Source organism: Chiloscyllium plagiosum, chromosome 22 (assembly GCF_004010195.1).
Source record: "Chiloscyllium plagiosum isolate BGI_BamShark_2017 chromosome 22, ASM401019v2, whole genome shotgun sequence".
Taxonomy (NCBI): Eukaryota; Metazoa; Chordata; class Chondrichthyes; order Orectolobiformes; family Hemiscylliidae; genus Chiloscyllium; species Chiloscyllium plagiosum.
Window position 1 is genome coordinate 28,368,940 of NC_057731.1, and position 24,969 is coordinate 28,393,908.

The window sequence follows — 24,969 nt, forward strand, 5'->3', positions numbered from 1 at the left end:
CGACCCTCCCTAATCTTACTGAAACATCTGTAACCAGGAACCTCCAACAACCATTCCTGTCCCTCTTCTATCCACGTTTCCGTGATGGCCACAACATCGTAGTCCCAGGTACCGATCCACGCCTTAAGTTCACCCACCTTATTTCTGATACTCCTTGTATTGAGGTATACGCACTTGAACCCATCTCTGTGTCTGCAAGTATTCCCTGTCAGTGCTACCTTCTCCACAGCCTCCCTACATTCTTGGACATCCTGACAAACAGCTAGCCTACTTGCTGGACTACAAGTTCTTCTTCATATCCTTGTGGGTATAAAATAACAAATCCCATTGGTACTGACAAGTAATTCCACAGGTTATATTTTCTGTACATGTGTAGTTTTGTGTCTACTACACTTCAATCACCTTTAAATGTCACATTTGAAAAATCCAAAAGTGGCAGAAGTGAAAAATACTGACAGTTGTGACCTGTTAGCTCATCTTGACAACTTGGGAAGCTGGGATTATGAAGCAACCGATAATTTACAGAAACTTCTCTGAATAATTCAGTTTTACTAATTAATGTTACGTTAAATGTGCCCATTTAGACTGCACCTTTACTGGGAATACCTGGTCAGGCAAGATTGAACACTGATCCATTTTGACAGCTAAATATCATTACAGTGTTCCAGAAAATCAACCTTCTAATAGCTGGGGGAAAGAAAATCTAGAATGCAAAATATGGAATATAAATGAAATATTGCGTGATAACTGGAGAACAATAACTTTGATATTCATAAGCAGAGAGACCTAATTTCTTGATAGAGATCTCTCAATCTATGTTTCTTTAGGATAACTCCAGAGATTAATGCTGAAACTTTTATTTCATCGTCACATAGTTTAAAAAAAAACTTACTGTAAATATTTCAGGATTTCAATGATTGTTGTTGCAACCAGTTGAGGAGAAGTGAATTAGGTCCCCTCTTTCATTAGCTTCAACAAAGATTAATGTTCTTTTTAGCACACATCTATACCTCTTGTTAATAAAAATGTAATCACTTAATGTCTACTGTATTATTACAGCGGCAACTGTGAAGTGCTCTAGAGTGAAAAAGTAATTTTATTACCTCCTAACATGGGAAGAATTAGAAATATGTGGAAGGGATATAGTTCCTAGTCCTTTGGGTGACCTTGAGTTATTAGATTTGAACACGAGATCAGAGATGTTTAATTGATTATTTGGACTGTTAGCAGTAGCAAGATTGCAGATCTACTTAAGTTCTGTGTTCATATGCTTCTGTTCACTTTATGTTTTGACTGGGTGCTTTGTCTTTGCATCTGAAATTCTACAGTCACAAATCCATCTTCCCTGCTCTGACAGAAGTAGTCCCTGAAAAGCAGCTGGTTTGTGTATTTCAATGTCTGAGTTCACTGTTTCCAAGTTTGATAATAGTGATGTCTTTCACCTTGATTTTTGAGACTTATCTTGCATGTGTAAACCAAAAATAGGAGGTGAGGGTTTCTTCATGCCTGACTTGATGGTTTCAGTGACTTTTGCTAACAATGCTAACTGCAATGAAGGCTGTATTGATTGTTTCACATTGGCTTCACAAAGCTTGGCCAGCCTGTGTAGTCAGCTGATTGACTTAAAATAGTCACAGCAATGTTTATTCCGTTTTTAAAAAAAACATTTCAGTCAATGAAGGTCCCAGATTTTAAAATTAGATGATAAAATACAAAATTCAGTAATTCTTACTGCGTCACCATTGTGGCAATGTGCCAGAATGAACTGGGTTTAAAACAAGCCCCAATGCACTGACCATTGACCTTGGACAAACGTAAATAATAGTGTTTCTTTCTGTAATTTGTTTACCTGTCTTACATTGATTCTGTGCCATTAACTCTTCTTGTTCCTTCATTGCTCTTGCTGTTTCAAGCTTTGTCTCCCTCCTTTTCCACACACTCATTCTATTCCTCTGAAAGTTTGTCTTATGTTGTCTATGGTTTTGATTTCTTCTTCCATTTCTTCCTTGCTTCATTCTGTACTTCTCTCCTTCTGACCTACAAGCAGAGAAAGGGCTGAGAGAAGAGGCTCTTTTTCAATAGAACATTGGGAAAGGACAAATTCAAAGGTAGAACACTGTAGGGGTCATCTAAAAAGGTGTTTTCAAGTATGCAATACAAAGTAAAATTTGAAGGATATGTTACCAATGTATATTCATATGTGTCTTTGGAATCTAGTTCAAAGTCTGACCTCAAGACATTGTTGGTGCACACGAGACATATTGACTAAGGATAATTGATTTTCTTCTCTCAGTATCCTATAATTCTTTTTCTGACACACATTTTTGGGAGAAATAGGAATCTTAACGGTCTGTTTAATAAAAAAAAAATTGCACCATCAATTCCCTTTTAAGAAAGGTTCACTTCTTTTAAAGCATGTTTGGCCTTGTTCAGGTGGGGCCTTGTTCAGGTGGGGTCAGGAGATTTCAATATTGTTAACGTAAACAAAGATTTTTTGGTTAAATGTTAAATGTTGTCTACATTTGATTGATATAACCTTTCCCATCAGTAAGGTAGATCCTCGAAAGATAGTGGCACAGTGATATTACACAATACAAAACAGTACAGGAACAGGTCCTTTGGTCCACCAAACCTGCACTGAATCCTAGTCCTTATTTAGACCGGCTATTTACTGCCCATGTATGGTTTCTATCCTTCTGTTTGCGTCACGTTCATGTGTCTGTCAATTTTCCCCCTCTCACCTTGAACCTTGACTCTCTTGTAGTTGACCTTTCCACCCTGGGAAAAGCCTCTGACTAGCCACCTTATCTTCGCCTCTTATAATTTTGTAGACCACTATCAACGTCTATGTTTCCAGTGAAAACAGTCTGCATTTATCCAACTTGTCCTCATAACTAACACCCTTCACACCAGGCAGCATTCTGGTAAAGCAGGTCAGGCAGCAGGCAAAAGCCCTTCATCAGGAAGCCATTCCTGATGAAGAGCTTTTGCCCGAATCGTAGATTTCTTTTCCTGCTCCTCGGATGCTGTCTGACCTGCTGCGCTTTTCCAGAGCCACTCTAATCTTGACATTAATCTCCAGCATCTGCAATACCTACTTCTGCCTAACATCCTGGTTAACCTTCCATGCACCCTCTCCAAAGTACCACGTCCTGGTGGCAACCAGAACTGCATGCAATATTCTAAATGTGGCCAAAACTAAAGTTTTGTACAGCTGTAACATAGCTTGCCAACTTTTATATTCAATGATTTGGAGGAGCCAGTGTTGGACTGGGGTGTACAAAGTTAACAATCACACAACAACAGGTTACAGTCCAACAGGTTTATTTGGAAGTACAAGCTTTCTGAGCACTGATGATCACCTGATGAAGGAGCAGCACTCCGAAAGCTGGTGCATCCAAATAAACCTGTTGGACTATAAGGTGGTGTTCTGTGATTTTTTTAACTTTATATTCGATGGCTTGGCTGACAAAGGCAAGCGTGCTGTATGCCACCTTGACCACTTTATTCACCTGTGTGGACAGTTTTTCAGGGTTCTATGGACCCTGTAGGCCCAGATCCTTCTGTATGCCAATGCTCCTAAGGGTCCTGGTATTTATTGTATAATTCACATCTGAATTTGATCTTTCAAATATTCACTAGAGAGGGAATGAGCCTATAAATTGTAGTGTTTGTGGCCCGAAGGATGCTGCTAGCATTCCTCTTTCCTTGACTGGGTTCAAAGTCCTATTTTGTTTACAGTGACAAGGAACAATCACTAGTAATAAGAAGAGGGGTTTCTCTGGACAAGATGTAGTTTGTTGCATGACTACAGTTAGGAAAAGTTATAATAGTTGGATATTGTTACTAAGACAGTTGGGAGACATAGATGACACTCTTGTCCCCTTTTGAGGCCCAGAGGTAATGTCCCACATCCCACCATTATATGTTACCAGGTGGGGTGGATCTTAATGCAATCTCCAACATCAGCTCTTTCAAAACCAATATCTTGTACAATACAAACCAACTAATTGCCATCCCTTCAGCTTACATTCTTCAGTGAGTCAATGTAATGTGTTATTGGCAGTGCCATCAATATTATTAAGTGACATTTATTCACCAATAACCTGTTAATTCACCCTCAGTCTGAGTTTTCACACAAATCGTCAGGGCAACCTTTTTTTTTGCAAAATGTGGCCCAATTTATTTTTGTGTTAATCAGTTCAACCTTCCTTTGCAGTATGTAGTAGTGCTCTCGCATACCATCACTTGACATTTAGATAAAAAGACAGGTAGGAACATCACCTCCACTGTCTCCTCCAATTCACATTTGCTTTGACTTGAGACATAAATTGCCAGTCTATGATCAGCAGGTCAAAATTCTGATTTTTTTTTTTTACAAATGTGTTACTATCGTAGTAACATTATCATCACAAAAATTGGAAGAGTTCAATGAGAAGTGTGACCACCAACTTTGCAGGGTATAATTATGTAGTCAATTAATGCCAACATCATCCCCCACTCCCCCCTCCCTGAAGCTAATAACAATTATTTGCTTTTATCTATGCACTTAGCTAATTTCCTTCCTGATATCAATCTTGATAATGGAAAACCTGATAATGTAAATTCAAAACCTGATACTGCTTCAACCAACATCTTCGTTTTAAAAAAAGTAAATTTTAAACTTCCTGACCTCATACACATGAGTATTTACTTTGTATGGGGGTTTTGTAAATGGAAACTGATGAAATTTTATTTCAAATCAAGACCCCACAAACTGTATGTACCCTTACGTCCTCCAAAAAGTATCTGAAGAAAAGATAAACTTTTTTTGTAATGTTGAAAATACTATTTGATCACCATGACATTAAACATTATGATCTTGTGCCTTGAAGGAGAAAATAAATGAAAGCAGACTAGGATGATTATGAGAACCCAGAGCTGCAAATGCTGCTGTTCTTAACATGCAAACAGTGGAAATATTCTGAGGTCACAATATCTAATGTATGGGATGACTACAGCATGAAACTAGACCCCAAATATAACTTGATAGTGTAGTACAATTTAATCTCTGGGTTACCTCAAGCTCGACATTGATATTGCTGTATGAACAGGTTTAAATAGCAATATATTAATTAGCAGAAACAAAAATTAGATTAGATTACTTACAGTGTGGAAACAGGCCCTTCGGCCCAACAAGTCCACACCGACCCGCCGAAGCGCAACCCACCCATACCCCTACACTACAGGCAATTTAGCATGGCCAATTCACTTGACCTGCACATCTTTGAACTGTGGGAGGAAACCGGAACACCTGGAGGAAACCCACGCAGACACGGGGAGAATGTGCAAACTCCACACAGTCAGTCGCCTGAGGCGGGAATTGAACCCGGGTCTCTGGCGCTGTCTGGCAGCAGTGCTAATCACTGTGCCACCCACAAATATACTGATACAATCCATGAAAAAAAAATTAAAGATTTAGAGTAAAGTTTTGACTGGATTCCAACTTTTCTATGAAAGCCAAGTTAGCAAAATACTCTGCATCCTAAATCAAAAGCAAGTTATAGTCAGGTATATCCCATTGTGGCCTCCTCCAGCTGAGATTATTGGACAGTCTAGAGCTGTGCTGCAAAAAACTTCTAATTTTTAACCATCATCCAGATGATCATTGCACTGGGAATTCAGCCAGTGCCCAAATTAAGCACTACCAGGCCAGGTCTCTGTGACTGTTTTCTACTTGCACATTGGAACTAAGCCTCCACCTCTGAAGAGCAGCACAGTTTGCAGCAGTGCAGTGTTTTCCATGCACCACACCAGACATTTTATGGACTTGGTTGATTTGAGATGATCAGCTTTGTGCTGTTGACAATGTCTGCCTCCAGGGAAGTTTAGTTGCAAATGCTTAAACTGATCTTGCATAGTTCTTTTCCAGATAAAGGAGACTCTTATTCATTGAATCTCAGCTTTACTTCAAGCTGCATCACTGAGGTCAAACAACCCCATGCTTGTGTCTTAGACATTTTAGATGCAATGAATAATAGATTTCCTACCTACTTGTCAATTCAGACTGATACTAGTGAACATTTTTCATTAGCCTATGATAACAAGGAAATAGGATTTTAAACCCTGGAAGCTGTGGAATTTATAACCCAATTAAGTATTGCCTTTGTGTGTTTCTAGGCAATTTCATTTACCAAAGAAACAATGACAATAATGACTTGGTAGCAGAGAAAATAACTTTTGAAATTGAGCTTAAATCCATTCTTATAAAACTCATTCGTTTGAATTTTAGAAGCCAAAAGACATCTCTGGAAAGATTAATTTGCAAAGGCTACTTTTAAATTGTATGAGAGAGACTTGAAACTTGTTGAAAGTATAGTGAAAGCATGAATAGATGCAAGGTAGAATGCATGCCAGTAGAGGTAAATTATAATTCTTTAATTGACAAGATCCAGTTAATGGCCCCCTTTCGTTTTGCACAATTTGAGTTATGTTTATGTATAACTTGGAAATGGAATATCAGATTGTGCAAGCTAAGTTGGGGAGGCGGTGGAAGATTGAGGATGACTGTTCGAGGACATCGACTGTTAGGAGTGAAAGCACTCAATGTTTAGAACAGCAACAATGAGAATAGAACATCAATCTAAACAGTAACGTTTTCAGTATTGTGGAGGGAAAGAATGAGTGATTGAGAGAGTCCAGATACATTGACCTTACAATATAGAACTGCAGCAGCAGCTATAAAAAAGCCACATTAAGGTCTGAGTTTTATATAAGGGTATAATGAGCTTGCATCAGTTGGAGTGCTCCATGAAGCTTTAGGTACTCCTTTGCACATGGCATGTTGAAGGTCTAGCAAAACTAGAAGACCGGTATATGGAATGATATTAGGGACGAGGTGTTACAAAAGTTTGAAAAACTAAGTTTGTATTCATGAAGGGTGATATAATACACAATATATACATACAATGTAGGATGTATAAATATTGTTATGTATAATGCCAGTGGTCAAAAAATTGAGAATGTCAAAAGCTTAAAATGATTTCTTCTAAATAACTTGGGAATAAGACATTTTACTACCAAGCAGTGAAGAATGTGCAGGCAAGGTCAAAGATTGCAATTAACCCACCAAAGCTAAGAAGCTAGAAATCTTCAAACTTGTTAACATATTGTAGCTTCACTACCAAAAGCTGTTCAAATATAAAGTCTGCCTCATAGGCATGACTGATGACTAAAATAGGGAGGCTCGAGCTGGGAACCCTTTAGGATAGCTTTTGGCAGTTGAATGGGAGAGGTTGGAACTTGAGAAGGGTGAAGCACAGCTCTTTTGGGATGGGTGGGGCATTAGCTGTTGGAAAGGAGGGGATGTCCGCAATCAGTTGGGGTACTTAGGGAAGGTCAAAGGCTTTTTTGAGACACCTTAGTTGAACATTTTCTCCTTCTCCTGGCTCTGTGTACTGACAAGATCACTTTCCATGAGATTGTCTTCTCAGACCAATTGTCAAGATGCTTGTAGCTCTGGCCTCCCTCCTCTACTTGCACCCAAACCTTGGTTTTGTTAAATATGATTCACAGCACCAATGATATGACCAGGTCCCACTTTGGAATGGTAATTAGCCACTTGCATGGGTTTTGCAAGAAACTCCTCTGTCAAGTTATTTTCTTTTAAAGGTGAGAGAAATTACCTCAACCTGGTAGTTTAAGTCTTAGCTCACACCAACCCATCAGTGAGGTGGAGAACTAATGAAAATTGAAATCTTTTGCATCAGCATTAAAAGCACAACAAGGAGGAAAAATCTTTATATGGTAAGAGTGACTAGTGACCAGGCCATACGAATTGCAGAATTCAATAAGGAATCAGAAAACTTCTTTGAGGAGGGCAGAAATATTAAAAGATATGGGTATAAAACAGCCAAAAAAAAGATTCAACTGGATTTAGCACTGGCATAGACAAAGTAGGCTGAGTGGCCATCTCCTGTGCTGAAATCTAGTATAAAAGATAAAGGAAAAGTCATAATAATTTTCCTAGACTATCGGGCTGCTTTGCTATTGGACGGAGAGATAACTGGTTTAACCTGAGGGTCACCATGCAACAGGTAAGGGGAGAGGTTTGAATTTTTCATGGTACCCTCACTTGGTGCAGGAATTGAACCCACACTGGTGGCATCATTCTGCATCACAAACCAACCATCCAGCCAACTGAGCTAACCAACCTCTGATGATTATAGTGTGTAGGAATACGTTGAAAATGCAGGAGATTGGCACAAGGTAATATAACCTGTTCAGGCTACCTTCTGTGCTACAACAGTTTTGTGATTCTGCTTGACTGATTTGAGTAAATTCTGAACTCCAAACCTGAATGATTGATTGGTTTAATAACTAATTTTCAGTCTCTCGATAGGGCACATATTAAGGATAAAATTTGCGATTGGTATTGTAATAAATTATCTAATGCATTACAGACACCATTGTAGCACCAGTTCCTGTGGGGTGAATAGATAAGAACAAAAATGTCTTGAAGTAAACATTTCATTCACTCTTATGCCCTGAATTGGTATTTAACCAAGTTCGGCATCCAACTCCCTTTGTGTTAGGGAAACTCTGGAGTAGTTATTTCCAAAACCTAATGAACCATACCTAGGAAGGCATAAAGGGGAAAAGTTATGTATATAGCTCAATAAGAGTTTTCCAAGGTCCATCTGTATTTCTTGTTGGAAAAAGAGAGAGATTCCCATTAGAGATTGTTGGATCATAGCTACAGGAATAGCCTATTTCACCCTCCGCGTCTGTTCCACCATTCAAGAAGATCATGGTTCAACTATATCATCGCCATCACCTAGGATCTCTAACCCAGAATGGCTAACTTCAGTGAATCTAGTACAGTTGGACTTAAGTTTATTATGAGATGGTATGTAATGCCTCCATACAAGTAAAAACTGAATGATGTCCTGTAGATATGTGACGTTCACCCCATTACCAATGCAAAATTGTGTGCTTAGTAATGTGATTCTCCCAGTGGAAATAAGCCCCTGGTTATCTCTCTATACCTGTTGCTCTCCACTTAATATTTTATATTAGGTTCTTCGGTTCTGCACTAACCAGAGAATACCTTATTCATTTGACTGGCATTCCTCCAGGGTCTTTTTCTGCACTTAGACTCAAAAATGTTTATAGCACAAAAGGAGGCCATTTGGCCAATGTTTTTGTGCTGGTCGTCAATAATCTGATTACACTAATCCTATTTCAGAACCGGGGGTCACATTCTGTGGATATGAGTAGGTCATTTAGGACTGAGATGAGGAGAAATTTCTTCGCCTAGAGAATGAGGAGCCTGTGGAACTCTCTGCCACAGAAAACCATTGAGGCCAAAACATTGAATGTTTTCAAGAAGGAGATTAGTTATAGTCCTTTTGGGCTAAAGGTATCAAAGTGTATGGGGAGAAAGTGGGAATAAGGTACTGAGCTGGATGATCAGCCATGGTCAAATTGGACGGTAGATCAGGCACGAAGGGCTGAATAGCTGACACTTTTCCTATTTTCTATGTTTAACTAACATTTTAGGCAGTGTGGTCCAGACTCCCAGCATCTGCTAGGAGAAGAAATTTCTCCTCAACTCTTCTCTTTGCCTTCCACCTCTTACTTTAAATTTGTGTCCTTGGTTATGACCTCTCTACTAACAGAAAAAGTGTCTTCCTATCCAGCTGACCAAAACACCTCCAGTATATATATATTTTTTTAAAATATATATTTATATATAGAGAGGTGTTTTTTATATATTTATATATAAAAAATTGAGGTGTTTTTATATATATAATACCTCAAAAAAAATATATAACTATATATATATTTGAGGTGTTTTTTTTGAGGTATTATATATATATAAAAAAACCTCAATTTTTTTATATTAAAAAACACCTAAATTTTATATATATATATATATATATATATATATATATAAAACATCTCAATTTTAGGATATAAAATTGAGATAAAAATACAGATATATATATCTGTAACATGTCTCCCCTCACCCATCACAACTCCCTCACAGTTTTCAGAGTTGAATTCTTTTTGTCACTGCTGTGCCCACCTGAGTCCATTCATAACTTCCACCAGTTTATGGCTATCCTCACACCTGCTTAAGAACCCAACAGTTTTCATGCCATCTGTGAACTTCTTGATCCTATTCCTTACAATGAAGTCCAAAGTCATACAATTTCGCCATAGCAAAGGCCTCAGGACTGAGCTGTGTGAAACCTCACTGGAAACAGAATTCCAGTGACAGAAACATTTCTCTACCATCTGCCTGTCAGTCAATTTTGGATCCAGCATGCCACTTTGCCTTGGATCGAAAGGAGTCTTATTTCTTGACTAGTCTGACATGAGGGCCATTATTAAAAACCCTTGCTAAAATCCATGTAGACCACATCAAATGCATTATCCTCATCAACACTACTGGTTACCACCTCAAATAATTCAATCAAATCTTTCAAACGAGACATTCCCTTCACAAATGGTGGGCGGCACGGTGGCACAGTGGTTAGCACTGCTGCCTCACAGCGTCAGAAACCTGGGTTCATTTCCCGCCTCAGGCGACTGACTGTGGAGTTTGCACGTTCTCCCCGTGTCTGCGTGGGTTTCCTCTGGGTGCTCCGGTTTCCTCCCACAGTCCAAAGATGTGCAGGTCAGGTGGATTGGCCATGCTAAATTGCCCGTAGTGTTAGGTAAGGGGTAAGTGTAGGGGTATGGGTGGGTTACGCTTTGGCGGGGTGGTGTGGACTTGTTGGGCCGAAGGGCCTGTTTCCACACTGTAATGTAATCTAATCTAAAACAAATTCCAGGCTCACTCTCCATGAATAATCTGTATCTCTTCAGGTGCAAATATGTTCTGTGTCTCGGGATTCTTCTCATAACTTTCCCACATTGGAGGTTAGATTGACTGGCCTGTATTTTCTTGGTGCCTTTCCTTTTAACAATGAGACAGTCTCAGAGGTCCTCCAGTCCACTGACACCTCACCTATGAGCGGAGAGGATTTTAAAATTACTCTGATATCTGCTCCTTTGCTTCCCTCAACAACCTAGAATAGATTTCATTCAAGCTTTGGGCACATCCACATTTTAAGGCTGCTAAACCTGTTAGTTCCACTGTTAGTTAACGTTTCACTGTCCTCTGCATACACCTGTACTAGTGCCGTCCTTTTCCATTGTGAAGACTGATGCAAAGTGTTAATTGAGGACCGTGCCCACTTCTTCTGGGTCCAAACACTGGTTACCTTTAGAATCATGGGATCCTTACAGTGCAGGTACAGGCCATTCAGCCCATCAAGACTGAACCAACCTTCCGAACAGCATCCCACCTTATTCCTGTAACCCCGCATTTACCATAGCTAACCCACCAGCACTTAGCTTGCAGATCTCTGGACACTATGGGGCAAATTTGCATGGCCAATCCACCTAACCTACACATTTTGGACTGAGTGGAAACCCACACAGACACGGAGTTTGTGCAAACTCCACATAGACAGTCACCCGAGGCTGGAATCGAACCCAGGTCCCTGGTCCTATCAGGCAATAGTGATAACCACTGAGCGACTGTGCTGCCAAGTGGGCCTTGTTCTCCCCTTTTATGTGTTTAAAAAGCCTCATTAATTTTCCTTTATTCTACTTACTACTGCAGTCTCTTAGCTTTCCTAATTTTCTTTTTTATTCATCCCTCTCACTCCACACGTTTTAACCTCCTATAGACTCTGCTGTGTCGAGCCCTCAGTATTTGCCATATGCTTCAGTTTTTTTTCTCCTAACCCTTACGTCCCTTGGCATCCAGTTTATCTAGTCTTTGTCTTTTATCATTATCTTTATGGAAATATAATGCCTTGTACTCTCACTGTTTCTTCCTCAAATGTCTCCCACTCTGCCACAGTTTTGTCTGTGCCCGGTAGCTGCTCCTGGTCCAATCAGGCCAAATTGTTTCTCATCTTTAGAAAAATTAGCCTCTCCCCAGTTTGGAACTTTTATTTCCAGCAATCGATTATCTTATTCCTAAATCTAACTGAGTTATGGTCACTCTCCCAAAAGCTCCCCTATTCGTGCACTTTCCACCTGCTCAGGCTCATTTCCAAATACAAGGCCCAAATTTGCCCCTTCCCTTGTTGGGCTTTCTACTTACTAGCTTAAAAAAATGCTTTTTCCTGGATGAAACTTATACTCTTTCCCTACCTTTCACACAAACTATCCCAGTGAGTATTAGAATCTCTACAGCATAAAAGCAGGCCATTCGATCCACTGAGCCCATACCGACCCTCTGAAGAGTAGCCTATAGTACACATGTAACAGTGCTTTTGGTCCTTTGTGCATTTTACTTCTATCTACATATCCTAAAGTGATGATCCTACCAAGATATGAATCTTAATAAAAGCAAATTACTGCGGATGCTGGAATCTGAAACCTAAAAAGAGAAAATGCTGGATAATCTCAGCAAGTCTGCCAGCATCTGTAAGGAGAGAAAAGAGTTGATGTTTTGAGTCTAACTGACCCTTTGTCAAAAATATAATCCTTCCTTACCGCTACAATTAATTCCTTGATCAATATTGCAAACACCCATTTTTGTCCCACACACTCTCTCATTGCACCAGGAAAGTTAAGCTGTCAGTCTTGCCCATCTTTCAGCTGAGTCTCTGTCATAGCCACATAGCAGTATGCTATTATAACTTTCTGTGCCTTTAGCTTGCCTGTCTTGATCTTCATTCTGTTTGCTGAACTCCCTGCTTTCTTATCTAACTTATGTTTCCTCTGCTTTCCAGCATCACTTTCTCATGCTTTTATTTCTAATTGTATGTCAGCTTTTCCCACACAGCATTCCTGAAGCAGAAAAGCAGATTGTTGGTGACTACTACCCTAAGCTGCAAGGTGACCATGTCCTCAAGCATGTTATGCACAAACCTCGTGAATGTACAGCAATGCCCTGAGCTGTTGCTCAGGTTCCAAAATCCTGAGCTTGAGTTGCTCCATCTGAAGACCCCTCCTGTACATGTGACCATTTAGACTACCAGGAGCATCTAGGAGTTTCTACAGAGTGCAGGATATGCAAATCTTAAGCTTGGCCTCCTCAGATATAGAGGCAAAAGTGAGGACTGCAGATGCTGGAAACCAGAGTTTTGATCAGAGTGGTGCTGGAAAAGCACAGCAGGTCAGGCAGCATCTGAGGAGCAGGAAAATCACTGTTTTGGGTAAAAACCCTTAATCAGGAATTTCCTGCTTCTCGGATGCTGCCTGACCTGCTGTGCTTTTCCAGCACCACTCTAATCTTGACTGTAATCTCCAGCATCTGCAGTACCCACTTCTGTCTACTTGAGTATAGTCGAGAAAAATCTTATTTGTGTACTTAAAGTTTTAAAATATTAATTATCTCTGTAAAGGTTTTAAGCTGTACTTATAGCCTTAACTTAAATCAATATCTAGTCACAAGAGCCAAGGCCACCAATTACCTCCCTGCTGTCCTATCACTTTAATTTTGTTGAAGCAGTTCCATTGCTAGTTTGTTTCTGGGACCTCTCCATTCACACTGCTTCTGAGTCCAACACAGATGGACCCCGGCCTGTCTAGTCCGCTTCAGGGCATCTCCGTATTTATTGCTCCTTTTAAGCTCGCTGCCACTGCTCCCACATCCCACACAGATCTGCTACTGGGTCTGTCTACATCACCGTACCTGCCTCGTTCCTCTCAGTGATGCTGACTGCCTTTCACAGAGTTCTCCCCTCACCCACTCCAAGAGATTTTCATCCTATTGAGTGTTTTATAATTTGTCTGTTTGATCTGCCATAGTTACATTTACCAGTGCATGGGTATCACCAATGGCTGCTGTTGCCTGAGCATTGTACTAAATCATTAGAGGTTTCCAGCAGGAAGACCGTGTGCTAAAGGAAAGAGTGTTTCGAGAATCTTGCTCCTAAGTCAAAATCTTTCCTTTTTGCTTCAATTTATGTACAGATTCTTCAGTTCTGGCATCCGTTGTGTCTATCACGTATCCAAATAATGTGGCTTTGCAGTGAAGAATCCTAGTACTTAATGATTGAAAAATGAGATCTTATTCTAGCAAGGCACAGAATCCCAGTAGAGGTACGAGAAGCATGTTTTTCCTGGAATTCCTTCAAATCTGCATGAATATACAAACAGACTGATTTAACCTCTGGTGGAAAGCTGGGTGCTTTCATATGAAGGCAGAAGGAGTTTTTTTAAAAACACTTCAGGCCTTTCTGTTTATTTCATTAGTGATTGGCTAGAAAGCACCACGTGTGTTTCTTTTCACTTTCAAACAAAACTGGCCAATCCAATAATGAGTAGGTGAAGTATGAAGTCCCAAGTTTTCTTGAAAATGGCTTGGTTTACGTGGAAGGTAATCCTTCTTAATTGGTGAATCAAATTGCATTTGACACTGTTAACGCACCCTGCCAGAAAACCTAACCCTTTTTATTGCACATTTGGAACTGAAAATGAACAACAAAATCTATTAGCATCTGTTTAATGTAGAATTTCAGTTCAAAAGTTGTGTATTTACTTAAAGTGTAAACAGTGATTTGGTATCTACATGTGATGTAAGTAACCAGCATGATGCTCAATTTCATGAGTTTGAATGATCTTTCTTTTGATAAAATTGTGTACATGGTGAGTAATCTTTATACATCAAAACTCAAATGCCTAATAATGTCTTAACAAGTTTGCTATAAGTTGAATCAAGCAGCAGTTCATCACTGAGGTTTAAGAAATATCTTAAAGAAAACAAGTGAAGCAGAGAAGTGAAGAGATATAAAGAGGGAATTCCAGATCCTGAGGTCGTGGCAACTGAAGGCCTGGCCACCAATGGTGGGACATTTAAAATTTGAAATGCACAAAAGGCCACAGTTGGAGATGTGTAGGTATCTGAGGGTCACGGCACTGGAGAGGTTGAGGGATGGGGATGGGGAGGCCATAGAAGAAGATGAAAATGAAGATGACAGTTTAAAATCAAAGTGTTGCTTGACTGAAAGCGAATGTATGTCAGCCAGCACAGGGGTGACCAGCAAAAAACACCTATTTCTGTCACATGGAACTTGTTTCTTCCGACCTCCGCTCAATTTTTTTTCCTCTCCCATTCAGCACCACAAGAGAGACACAAGTAATACTCTGGATGTTTTCTAATCAACCTGTACGGAGATGGTATTACATGTAAGGGGAGCAGGTGGTATTGGAACCCTGGCCTCCTAACGCAGAGGTACAGACATTACAACTGTGCCACGAGACGATCAAATAATATTCTGAATATTTTCTCATCAACCTACATAGAGATGTTTTACAGACTTCTGTTCTACTCAGGACTGGAACCCAGGTTGCCTGGTTTAGGGGTAGAAACCTTACCACTGCATCACAAGTGCCCTCAAATAAAATGCTGAAGGTGCTATGAAAATCAGTTTATTGCAGCTGGATTACAGCTGAGAGGCATTAGAGCTGAATGGTATGTTAACGATGCCAAAGATTGCAAGAAGGTTGAGAAGGATAAGGAGGAACGGTTCACCTTTGACACTCTCAAATACAAATATCATTCATAACTTTGATAAGAAATGTTTGAGTATGGTGATGGATAAAAATCTTACTGGAGGGGTTCAAACATGGAACACTAGGAAAGAGATGGGCACAGATTTGTGGATGACACACATTCAGGGTTCGGAGAGGAAAAGGATGTTGGAGATGGACACTGGAGCCAAGGATTGCTTTCATTTGAGGAGTGGGTGATGTCTGCCTGAGTTTTAAATAAAGCAATAATACTTGACAGTAGTTGTTGTTCTTAACAATATCAGCTAACATGGGGAAAAGGCAGTTGGGTGATGAGCATTGGGAATAGGATCAAGAAGTGTGTCACATGGACAAGGTGACTTCTTAGATTCAGGGCTAGAGCACGGGAAATTTAGAGTAAATTTGGCCCAATGAGCTAGAGGACAAGTGAGGAGAGGAAGCAACAGAGGCAACTGGTGAAATGATTTTCATCTTTGCAAAGAAATCAATGACCTGCTCGCATTTACTGTTTGCCAAGTGGGTGGAGGAGGCAGAGGAAAAAGATTTAAGAAGATGGTCAGCAGTATTTTAAATTAATCATTTAACTGAACTCATTAAACTCAGTTAACCAGGAAAAAAATAGCATTAAAGGTAATTATTTAATAGGGTACAAATGAACTTGTTATGATTTGTTCTATTGTCGGTCAAATGTCTGCAGACGGATGCCAAACCTCTTGCAGAAGCCAAGTATTGAGTCTGCTCTCCCTAGAAACTATAGGTACAGATCTATCAAAGAATATTAAACAATTATTGTAGGTTGTGTCCAAGTAAAACTATCCACTATTGTGTTAGTTTACTGGAAGAGAAATTGGATGCAAGATATGATCTTTATGCCATGTAATCCCTTTGGAACTTTTGCCCCTGCAGTCATCTACAAAACAACTTTGCTATGAAATACAATGTGTTACAGATTTTTAATGCCAATATTTCCCATTGATTCTGTTTAGCAGCTGGTGTTGATTTTTCTTTCCATGCAACATTGTTAGACTCAATGTATTAATGATTTACAATGCTGTGGAACTGAGTGTAGCATCTGGTTCATGCTTGTGAATCTCCACATGTTGATTTCAAGAGCGAGCCAGAGACTGGGCATACTGTGTGAGTAACTGACCCCCTGACTCCCCAGTGTGATGGAATACTCCCCATTTGCCTGAATGGATGCAGCTCTAACGACATTCGAGAAGTGTCACATCATCCAGGACAAAGCAGACTACTTGATTTGCACCACATCCATAGGTACCCGCTCCCTCCACTGCCAATTGTCAAGTAGCAGCAGTAGCTGCCATGTGGAGGAAGCTTTGCAGAAATTCACCAAAGACCCTTAAACAGCACCTTGCAAACCCACAACCACTACCATCTAGAAGGCCAAGGCCAGCTGACACATGGGGACACTATCACTTGCAAGTTTCCCTCTAAGTCACTCACCTGCAACAGTTCAAGAAGGCAGTTCCCTATCACCCTCGTAAGAGCAACTAAGGACAGACTATAGGGAGTGGCACAGTGACTCAGTGGTTACCATTGCTGCCTCACAGTGCCAAGGACCCAGGTTTCATTCCAGCCTTGGATGACTGTACAAACTCCTCAGACATTCTCCCTATGTCTGTAGTGGGTTTCCTCCAGGTACTTCAGTTTCCTCTTACAGTCCTAACATGGGCAGGTTAGGGGGTTTGGTCATGCTACATTGCTGATAGTGTCAAGGGATGCATAGCTTAGGTAGATTAGCCATGGGGGAAAAATAGGGTAAGGGATGGGATGCTTTCCAGAGGGTTAGTGTGGACTTGATGGGCTGAATGACCTGCTTCCACATTGTAAGGATTTTATGATTGTATGAAATGCTGGCCAGCTAGAGACACCCATGTTTCCACAAGGGAATAATAAAAATTCTCAGTCACTAAGTTATGGGGACACAATACAAGCCAGTCACCTCTCCAAACCGGAAGTGAAATTTCATGGGGATGTCACTGATTGATTTAATAAGTTGCAGATGGTTAGACTGCAGCAATGCCCGAGATCTGAATGCAAGTCGCTTGCCAAATCTTACCTGGGACACAACGCATTGTGCGTTATGGGGACAAAATAAATGTTCAGTAGGTAACTTTAATTCTTTGAGTTTTTGATTTATTGAACATAAAACTTATCTGTCCCTCTTGTTTTTTTTCCCTCCTTTTTTTGGTATTGGACAGTAATGAAGAGCACGACAGTAACATTCTTGCAATTAGCTCTCATGTGGACCTGAAATGGAAGATGCAGCCTAAAATGATACTGACAGACGATTGTCCCTAATGTAGTGAATCCAGAGAGGTGGCTATGTTACCATGGTGACTCTTTTAACCAAAGGTCTGGAAAACAAGGGATTGGATTATGGTACATGCAACACCTTCAACTCTGAACTGGTAAGCTTATTAATTAAACCTATAATGCGGAGTTTTAAAACATAACACTTGCCTGGTGCTTGCAATATAAATCTTTCAGAAACTAACTTCAATAAGTTGGTAATATTGTGTAATTTTGCAACATCATTTCAATTATATAGACTCTTCAAATATTGTTTCACCGGGACTTTTCTTAAGTCATGCCTCTTTGAATTTGTACCTTTAACTTTAAGCAGTTATTTTTTTCTGGACAATATCTGTTTGATTCCATTGAAATGGTTGCAGTTGTCTTTTTGTTTAAAAAAAAGTCTTTTCTAGCACTGATACTTAGCAAAGATTATTCTTGAAATCAAAAGAGTAACCATGTACTGTATTAATTAAAGCTGTGCTCTAATTCTTAGGGTAGCTTCTGAAATTAACTGTTTATAGAAGTTAATTCAGCTAAGTTTCTCAATTGTAGCATGAGAGAACACTACAAATGTTTCAGAAAAGTGTCTCAAAGGATTGTGAGCTTTTTTTGGGGAATATGGTATTCCTTTTCAACTAACAGATGAATTTCTAACAATAGCAAAAATGTCTTTCAGAGCTGAGGTTCTATCTGCAGCAGCAGAAAATACTTAATGTTGACAGTTTTGCCAGTAATTTTTGAGAGTTGGCCAACAAATGTATTTTCCCACAAAATGTGTATGTTTATCCAGACTCCAAATGGTGAGTTTGTGCAGTTATCCTGCTTGGTCCTGTGGGTATTCTCCTGTTCTTCAGTTACAGCTAAATAGATAAACAGAGTTAACTATTATCCCATAGGAGCAATGCACTGATAATTCTGAATGTGAATAGTTCCAAATTCCACTTTATTTATGGGCTTTCCAGGAATGAGTTTCAAACGTTAAAGGAGACAAACCAGATTGTTTCAATAAATTTCCAGTATTACTGCAATTCAACTTAAATTGAGGTGGGAGGATATACTTCAGTTAACAATTGCAAATGGCATTTTCCAGCAGAAATGGGATGTCAGTGGAGAAGATTTATTTTTGAAAAGAAAGAAAATGAGTCTTGTTATGGAAAAGGCAGAGAAGATGATTGAAATCGCTTATTCTCCTCATCTTCTGTCCTAAACTGTACAGAGATGTACAGCGTGGAAACAGACCCTTCGGTCCAACGCTTCCATGCCGACCAGATATCCTAAATTAATCTAGTCCTATTTTCCAGCACTTGGCCCATATCCTTATAAATCCTTCCTATTCATATATTCATTCAGATGCCTTTTAGATGTGGTACCAGCCTCCCCTCTCACCTTAAATCTATGCACTCTAGTTTTGGACTCCCCTCCCCTGGGATAAAGAACTTGGCTGTTCACCCTATACATGCTCTTGTAATTTTACAAACTTCTATAACATCACCCCTCAGCCTCCAGTGGGCCAGGGGAAGAAACCCAGCCTATTCAGCCTCTCCCTATAGCTCAAACCCTCCAGCCCTGGCAGCATCTCTGTAAATCTTTTCTGAATTCTTTCAAGTTTCATAACATCTTTCCTTTAGCAGGGAGACCAGAATTGAATGCAGTATTCCAAAAGTGGCTTAACCAATGTTCTCTACAGCCATAACATGACCTCCCTATTCCCATACTCATTGCACTGATCAATAAAGGCAAGCATACCAAGCAATCTTCACTACCCCGCTTACCTGTGATTCCACTTTTGATGAACTATGAAACTGCACCCCAAAGTCTCGCTAAGCAGGAAAATTACCATGGAGAATGTACTAATTAATGATGATTGACAGTTAACTACCAAGCTTTAAGCCAGGCAGGTTGACTCTGGTTCAGGTATTTCTCTGAGAATTGAATCAGCAAATGGATGTTAACTGTTGTTGAGTGAAAACAAGTGCAGTGCATGTACATGGTCTTCCTGACTACAAAGAACAGGACCCTGTGAATTATTATGTGTAGCTTCCAATACCTGCAAGAGCACCTCACTCTGTTCACAGCTAACAATCCTAAATTGATTATCAGCATAACTCTTTGCACATTCAGGATTATCCAGCAAATGGCAGAATTGTGTCTCACAATAGGCTCTGGGTTGGACATTTTGCAAGCACATACCGGTAGGGATTAGTCTTTATCTCACTTGTTGCAAACACTCAAAAATATCTGCTGTTTGATACAATCTGCCAGGCTTTAGGATGGATAGCCTTCATACCTGGTGTAACACTAGCATTAAAATTCATATAGCACATTATTCATTTGGTTGCAAACTAGGATGTCTTTTTGGCTTGGCAACAAAGTCCTGTTAGTGGCAAATGCCACTTCTGGCCCTACTTAGGGCAGCATGGTGGCTCAGTGGTTAGCACTGCATGTGTCGTAGCGCCAGGGACCCGGGTTCGATTCCAGGCTTAGGTGACTGTCTGTCTGGAGTTTGCACATTACCTGCATGGGTTTCCTCCCACAGTCCAAAGATGTGTAGGCTAGGTGGCTTAGCCAAAGGAAAATGCACGGTTACAGGGGTAGGATAGGGGTTTGGGTGGGATCCTCTTCTGAGGGGCGGTGTGGACTCAATGGGTCAAATAGCCTGTAGAGATCCTATGATTCTACTGCATAGTAGCAACATGAAACTATTTAGTTATTCCACTGTTGCTCAAACCTTTCAGATACCTTACTCATTCAGGGTAACTGCAGGTAGACTTTGGCACATTTCAGGACCAAGTGCGACCACTCTGAGGTTATGATGAACAGCAAGAGCAGAGATGTCCTAGAAACAGACCATTGGTGGAACATTTTGAGACTTGGGAGTGATAGCATCAAGGTGTAAAGGAGTAATGATTGCAGAGAGGTGCCAGTCACAGGCAAACAGTTATGGAGCTGTATGTGACTTTCGAACGGTACCAATGAGAGTGGAGAGGCTGCAACAATAGGGTGGTACATTGCTTCCTGGATGCTAGGGTCGAGGATGCTGTGAACAAGAGTTTTTTGAAGGGGGGAAGGTGAACAGCCTGATGATGAATTCTATGCCATACGAAGAATGAGATATGAGGTCCTGCAATCAGAATTTAGGAAGTTGGACATGAAATCGAAAAGCAAGACTCCCAAAGGTAGTAATCTCTGGATTGGAGTCTCCAGTGCCAAGGAGTAGTGAGTATAGGAGTAGAAGCTTGCAGCAGGTAAATGCACAGTTGGAGAAATAGTGGAGGACATCGAGCTTTAGATTCCTGAGACACTGGCACTATTTCTGAGAGAGGTGGGAACTGTACCGATTGTTCAGGCTACATCTGAACAGAAATGTGATCAAAATTTTCACTGTGAGATTTGCCAATGTGTTAGGGCAGAATTGAATGAGGTTGGCAGGAGAATCTGATCCTGACAAATTGGTCAGAGGTGAGATTAGAAGCAAAAATACAAGTGAATGAGTCTGGAAGGCACAGGAAACATAGGGTGGGTAAGAAAATAGTAAGGTCAGTAAGGCTAAATGTAACATTTTAATGCAAGCAGCTTGAGGAATAAGACAGACTGGCTGAGTGCATATAGCCATGTGGAAATGTGATACCATAGCTATGAAAGATGGGCATGACTGGCTGCTGAACATTTCTGGTTATGGGGCATTCAAATGAGTTAAAGAAAAGAAGGCAGGTCACAGTGTTGATCGAGGAATCAATAAAAGCATTGAGGAGAGATGATGTTCTGGAAGATTTGTTAAATTAAGTCAATGAGTGGAAATGAAAAACCCAAAAGAGGCAAACATGCATTTGAGGTATTTAAAAGGTACCCAAACAGTCCGAGTGAGAGAGGGGGTCATATATGTAAATGAATTTTTAAAAATTGCAAGCATAGTAAGGCAGTAATAGTAGATGATTTTAACTACCCCAGTATTAACTGGGATAGTTCATGTCCGAGGCAGGGAGAGAGAGAATTCTTAAATTTCATCCAGTAAAGCTTTCTGTGAATGTGTAAAAAGCTCCAGATAGGAGAGGATAGTTCAGGATCAGATATTTGGAAATGAGCTTGGGCATTGGAAAGGCATAACAATAGGGGAACATTTTGGAGATAGTGATCATAGTTCAGTTAGATTTGGATAATTATCAAAAAAGATACTGTGATGGGAATAAAATTTCTAGACTAGGGAGAGGCTAGTTTTAATAAGAAGAGATATGATATGATTTGGCTCAAATGGACTGACGGCAGCTATTTGCAAATAAAACCGTGAGAGCTGTGAGAGGCATTCAAATAGGAAATACAGAGGGCTCTTCAGCTGCAATGGTCATGTGCAATGGTCAGGAGAGCTGGGTTCAAGTCCCATCTGCTCCAGAGCTAAGTATCTCAGAACAGTTTGATTAGAAAATATCTTAGGGTGAATATGTTCCTGTAAAGACACAGAGTGGGACCAACACAGGAGAAATCTAGATGTCAAGGGGCATTAAGGGTAAAATTAAGAAAAAGACTCTTCAGGCAGGTGCCCACAGCTCAATACAGAGTCCCTAAAGGAGCATAAAAATGCACGTGAACCTGAAAGAAATTAGGAAAGCCAAGAGATGCAAGACAAATTATTGGCAGATAGAATAAAAAAAAAATTATAAATATAAAGAAAATCACAAGGGAAGGAGTAGTGCCCATTAGGAACCATAGAGATGATGTGTATGGGGACCCAGAAGGCATGGGCAAACCCCTCGATGAACAGACTTCACAACGGAAAAGGATGACACAGGTATAGATATAGGGTGGTGGACAGTAAAATTTTATTAGAAAATAACATAGAGAGAAGAGGTATTTGAAGGTTTAGCAGCCTTAAATGTAGATAAACTTGAAAACCTGGATGAGGTGTGTCCCAAGCTGTTGACTGAGACAGGATAGGAAGTATTGAGGGCCTTGGCAATAATTTTCAAATCCCTGCAGCCCACAGGTGAGACACAACAGGTTTGGACATTGCTAACATTGTCCCATTATTTACAAAAGAAGACGACAGCATAGACTTGGAAATTACAGGACAGTCTAACCTCAGTGCTGAGGAGGTTATTAGAAAGGATTCTAAGGGGCAGAATATATTCTGAGGGACAGAATAGAGTAGTGATCTCAGGTTTGCTATCAGTGCCACGAGATAGTGAGATGAGAAACAGTCAGCGATGGTAGCTTAACACATGGCTGCGAGGCTGGTACAGGAGGGAGGGCTTCAGATACCTAGAACATTGGGATTCCTTCTGGGGAAGGTGGGACCTGTACATGAAGGACGGGTTGCACCTGAACTGGAGGGGCACAAATGTCCTGGGTGGAAGATTTGCTCTTGTGATTTGGGGACGGTTTAAACTGGTTTGGCAGGGGGGTGGGAATCAGAGCCACATGACTGAGAGGGGGTCAGTTGCAGACGGGACAGTGACAGGATATATTGAATCTATCTGGAAGATTTCTCACGCGATGAAACAAAAGGGATTGGTTAAAGTGTGTCTGCTTAAATGCAAGGAGTATCCGAAATAAGAGTGATGAACTTAGAGCATGGATCAGTACTTGGGGCTACGCTGTTGTGGCCATAAGAGACGTGGGTTTCACAGGGGCAGGAATGGTTGCTTGATGTTCCAGGGTTTAGAACGTATAAAAAGAACAGGGAGGGTGGAAAAAGAGGAGGGGGTGTAGCATGGCTAATCAGAGAGCACATTTCATTTACAGAAACAAAAGTTATTGAGGAAGGTTTGTCTACTGAGTCAGTATGGGTGGAAGTTAGGAACAGCAAGGGAACAGCCAACGCATTGGGGGTTTTCTACAGACCACCTAATAGCAGTAGAGAGATTGAAGATCTCTAGGTGGGCAGATTCTGGAAAAATGCAAAAGTAGCAGGGTTGTTGTTATGGGTGATTTCAACTTTTCCAATATTGACTGGGACCTCCTTAGTGCAGATGGTTTGGATGGAGCCATTTTTGTCAGGTGTATTCAGGAGGGTTTCCTTACTCAGTATGTAGACAGACCGACGAGGGGAGAGGCCATTTTGGATTTGGTGCTCAGCAATGAGCCAGGACAAGTGTCAGATCTCGTGGTGGGAGAGCACTTTGGTGAAAGTGATCACAACTGCCTCACCTTTAGCATATGATGGAAATGTGTTGCTGGAAAAGCGCAGCAGGTCAGGCAGCATCTAGGGAACAGGAGAATCGACGTTTCGGGCATTAGCCCTTCTTCAGGAATTAGCCCTTCTTCCTGAAGAAGGGCTAATGCCCGAAACGTCGATTCTCCTGTTCCCTAGATGCTGCCTGACCTGCTGCGCTTTTCCAGCAACACATTTCCATCTCTGATCTCCAGCATCTGCAGACCTCACTTTCTCCTCACCTTTAGCATAGCCTAGGAGAGTGAAAGGAGCAGTTACTGAGGGACGATATTTAATTGGGTAATAGGAAATTATGACGCTATCAGACAGGAGTTGGGAAGTACAGACTGGGAGCAATTGTTCCACAGAAAGGGCACAGCAGACATGTGGCGACTGTTTAAGGAGCAGTTGTTGCGAGTGATGCCCAAATTTGTTCCCCAGAGACAGGTAAGAAGGGATAAGATTAAGGAACCTTGGATGACGAGAACAGAGGAACTTCTCGTCAAAAGGAAGAAGGCAGCGTACGTAAGGTGGAGGAAGCAAGGATCTAGCACAGCTTTAGAGGATTACAGACTTGCTAGAAAGGAGCTCAGAAATGGACTGAGGAGAGCCAGGAGGGGGCATGAAAAAGGCTTGGCACGAAGGATTAGGGAAAACCCAAAGGCATTTTACTCCTACATGAGGAATAATAGAATGATCAGGGAGAAGATAGGGCCAATCAGGGATAGCAGAGGGAACTTGTGCATGGCGTCTGAGCAGCTCTGAAGCCCTAAATGAGATTTTTGCTTCGGTTTTCACCAAGGAAAAGGAACTTGTTGTAAATGAAAACTTAGAGGAGCTGGGATACAGTCTTTACCAGATCAAGATTGATGAAGTTGATGTGCTAGAAATTTTGGAAAACATTAAGATTGATAAGTCCCCAGGGCCAGACCAGATTTATCCTAAGCTGCTCCAGGAAACGAGAAAGGAGGTTGCTAAGC

At 40.7% G+C, this 24,969-nt stretch overlaps 1 protein-coding gene across 3 annotated transcripts in view; it reads left to right on the top strand.

Moving 5' to 3' along the window:
* fam53b (family with sequence similarity 53 member B) overlaps positions 1–24,969 on the top strand; it is a 125,453-nt gene that overhangs the window by 16,409 nt on the left and 84,075 nt on the right. For 2 of the 3 annotated variants that reach the window (XM_043712642.1, XM_043712641.1), the window contains exons 3-4: positions 13,966–14,094; positions 17,748–17,957. In XM_043712642.1, coding sequence (XP_043568577.1) covers positions 17,880–17,957 — 78 coding nt within the window. In that variant the 5' untranslated portion in view covers positions 13,966–14,094; positions 17,748–17,879. The remainder of the gene's footprint in view (positions 1–13,965; positions 14,095–17,747; positions 17,958–24,969) is intronic. The other variant, XM_043712643.1, reaches the window with a different exon arrangement.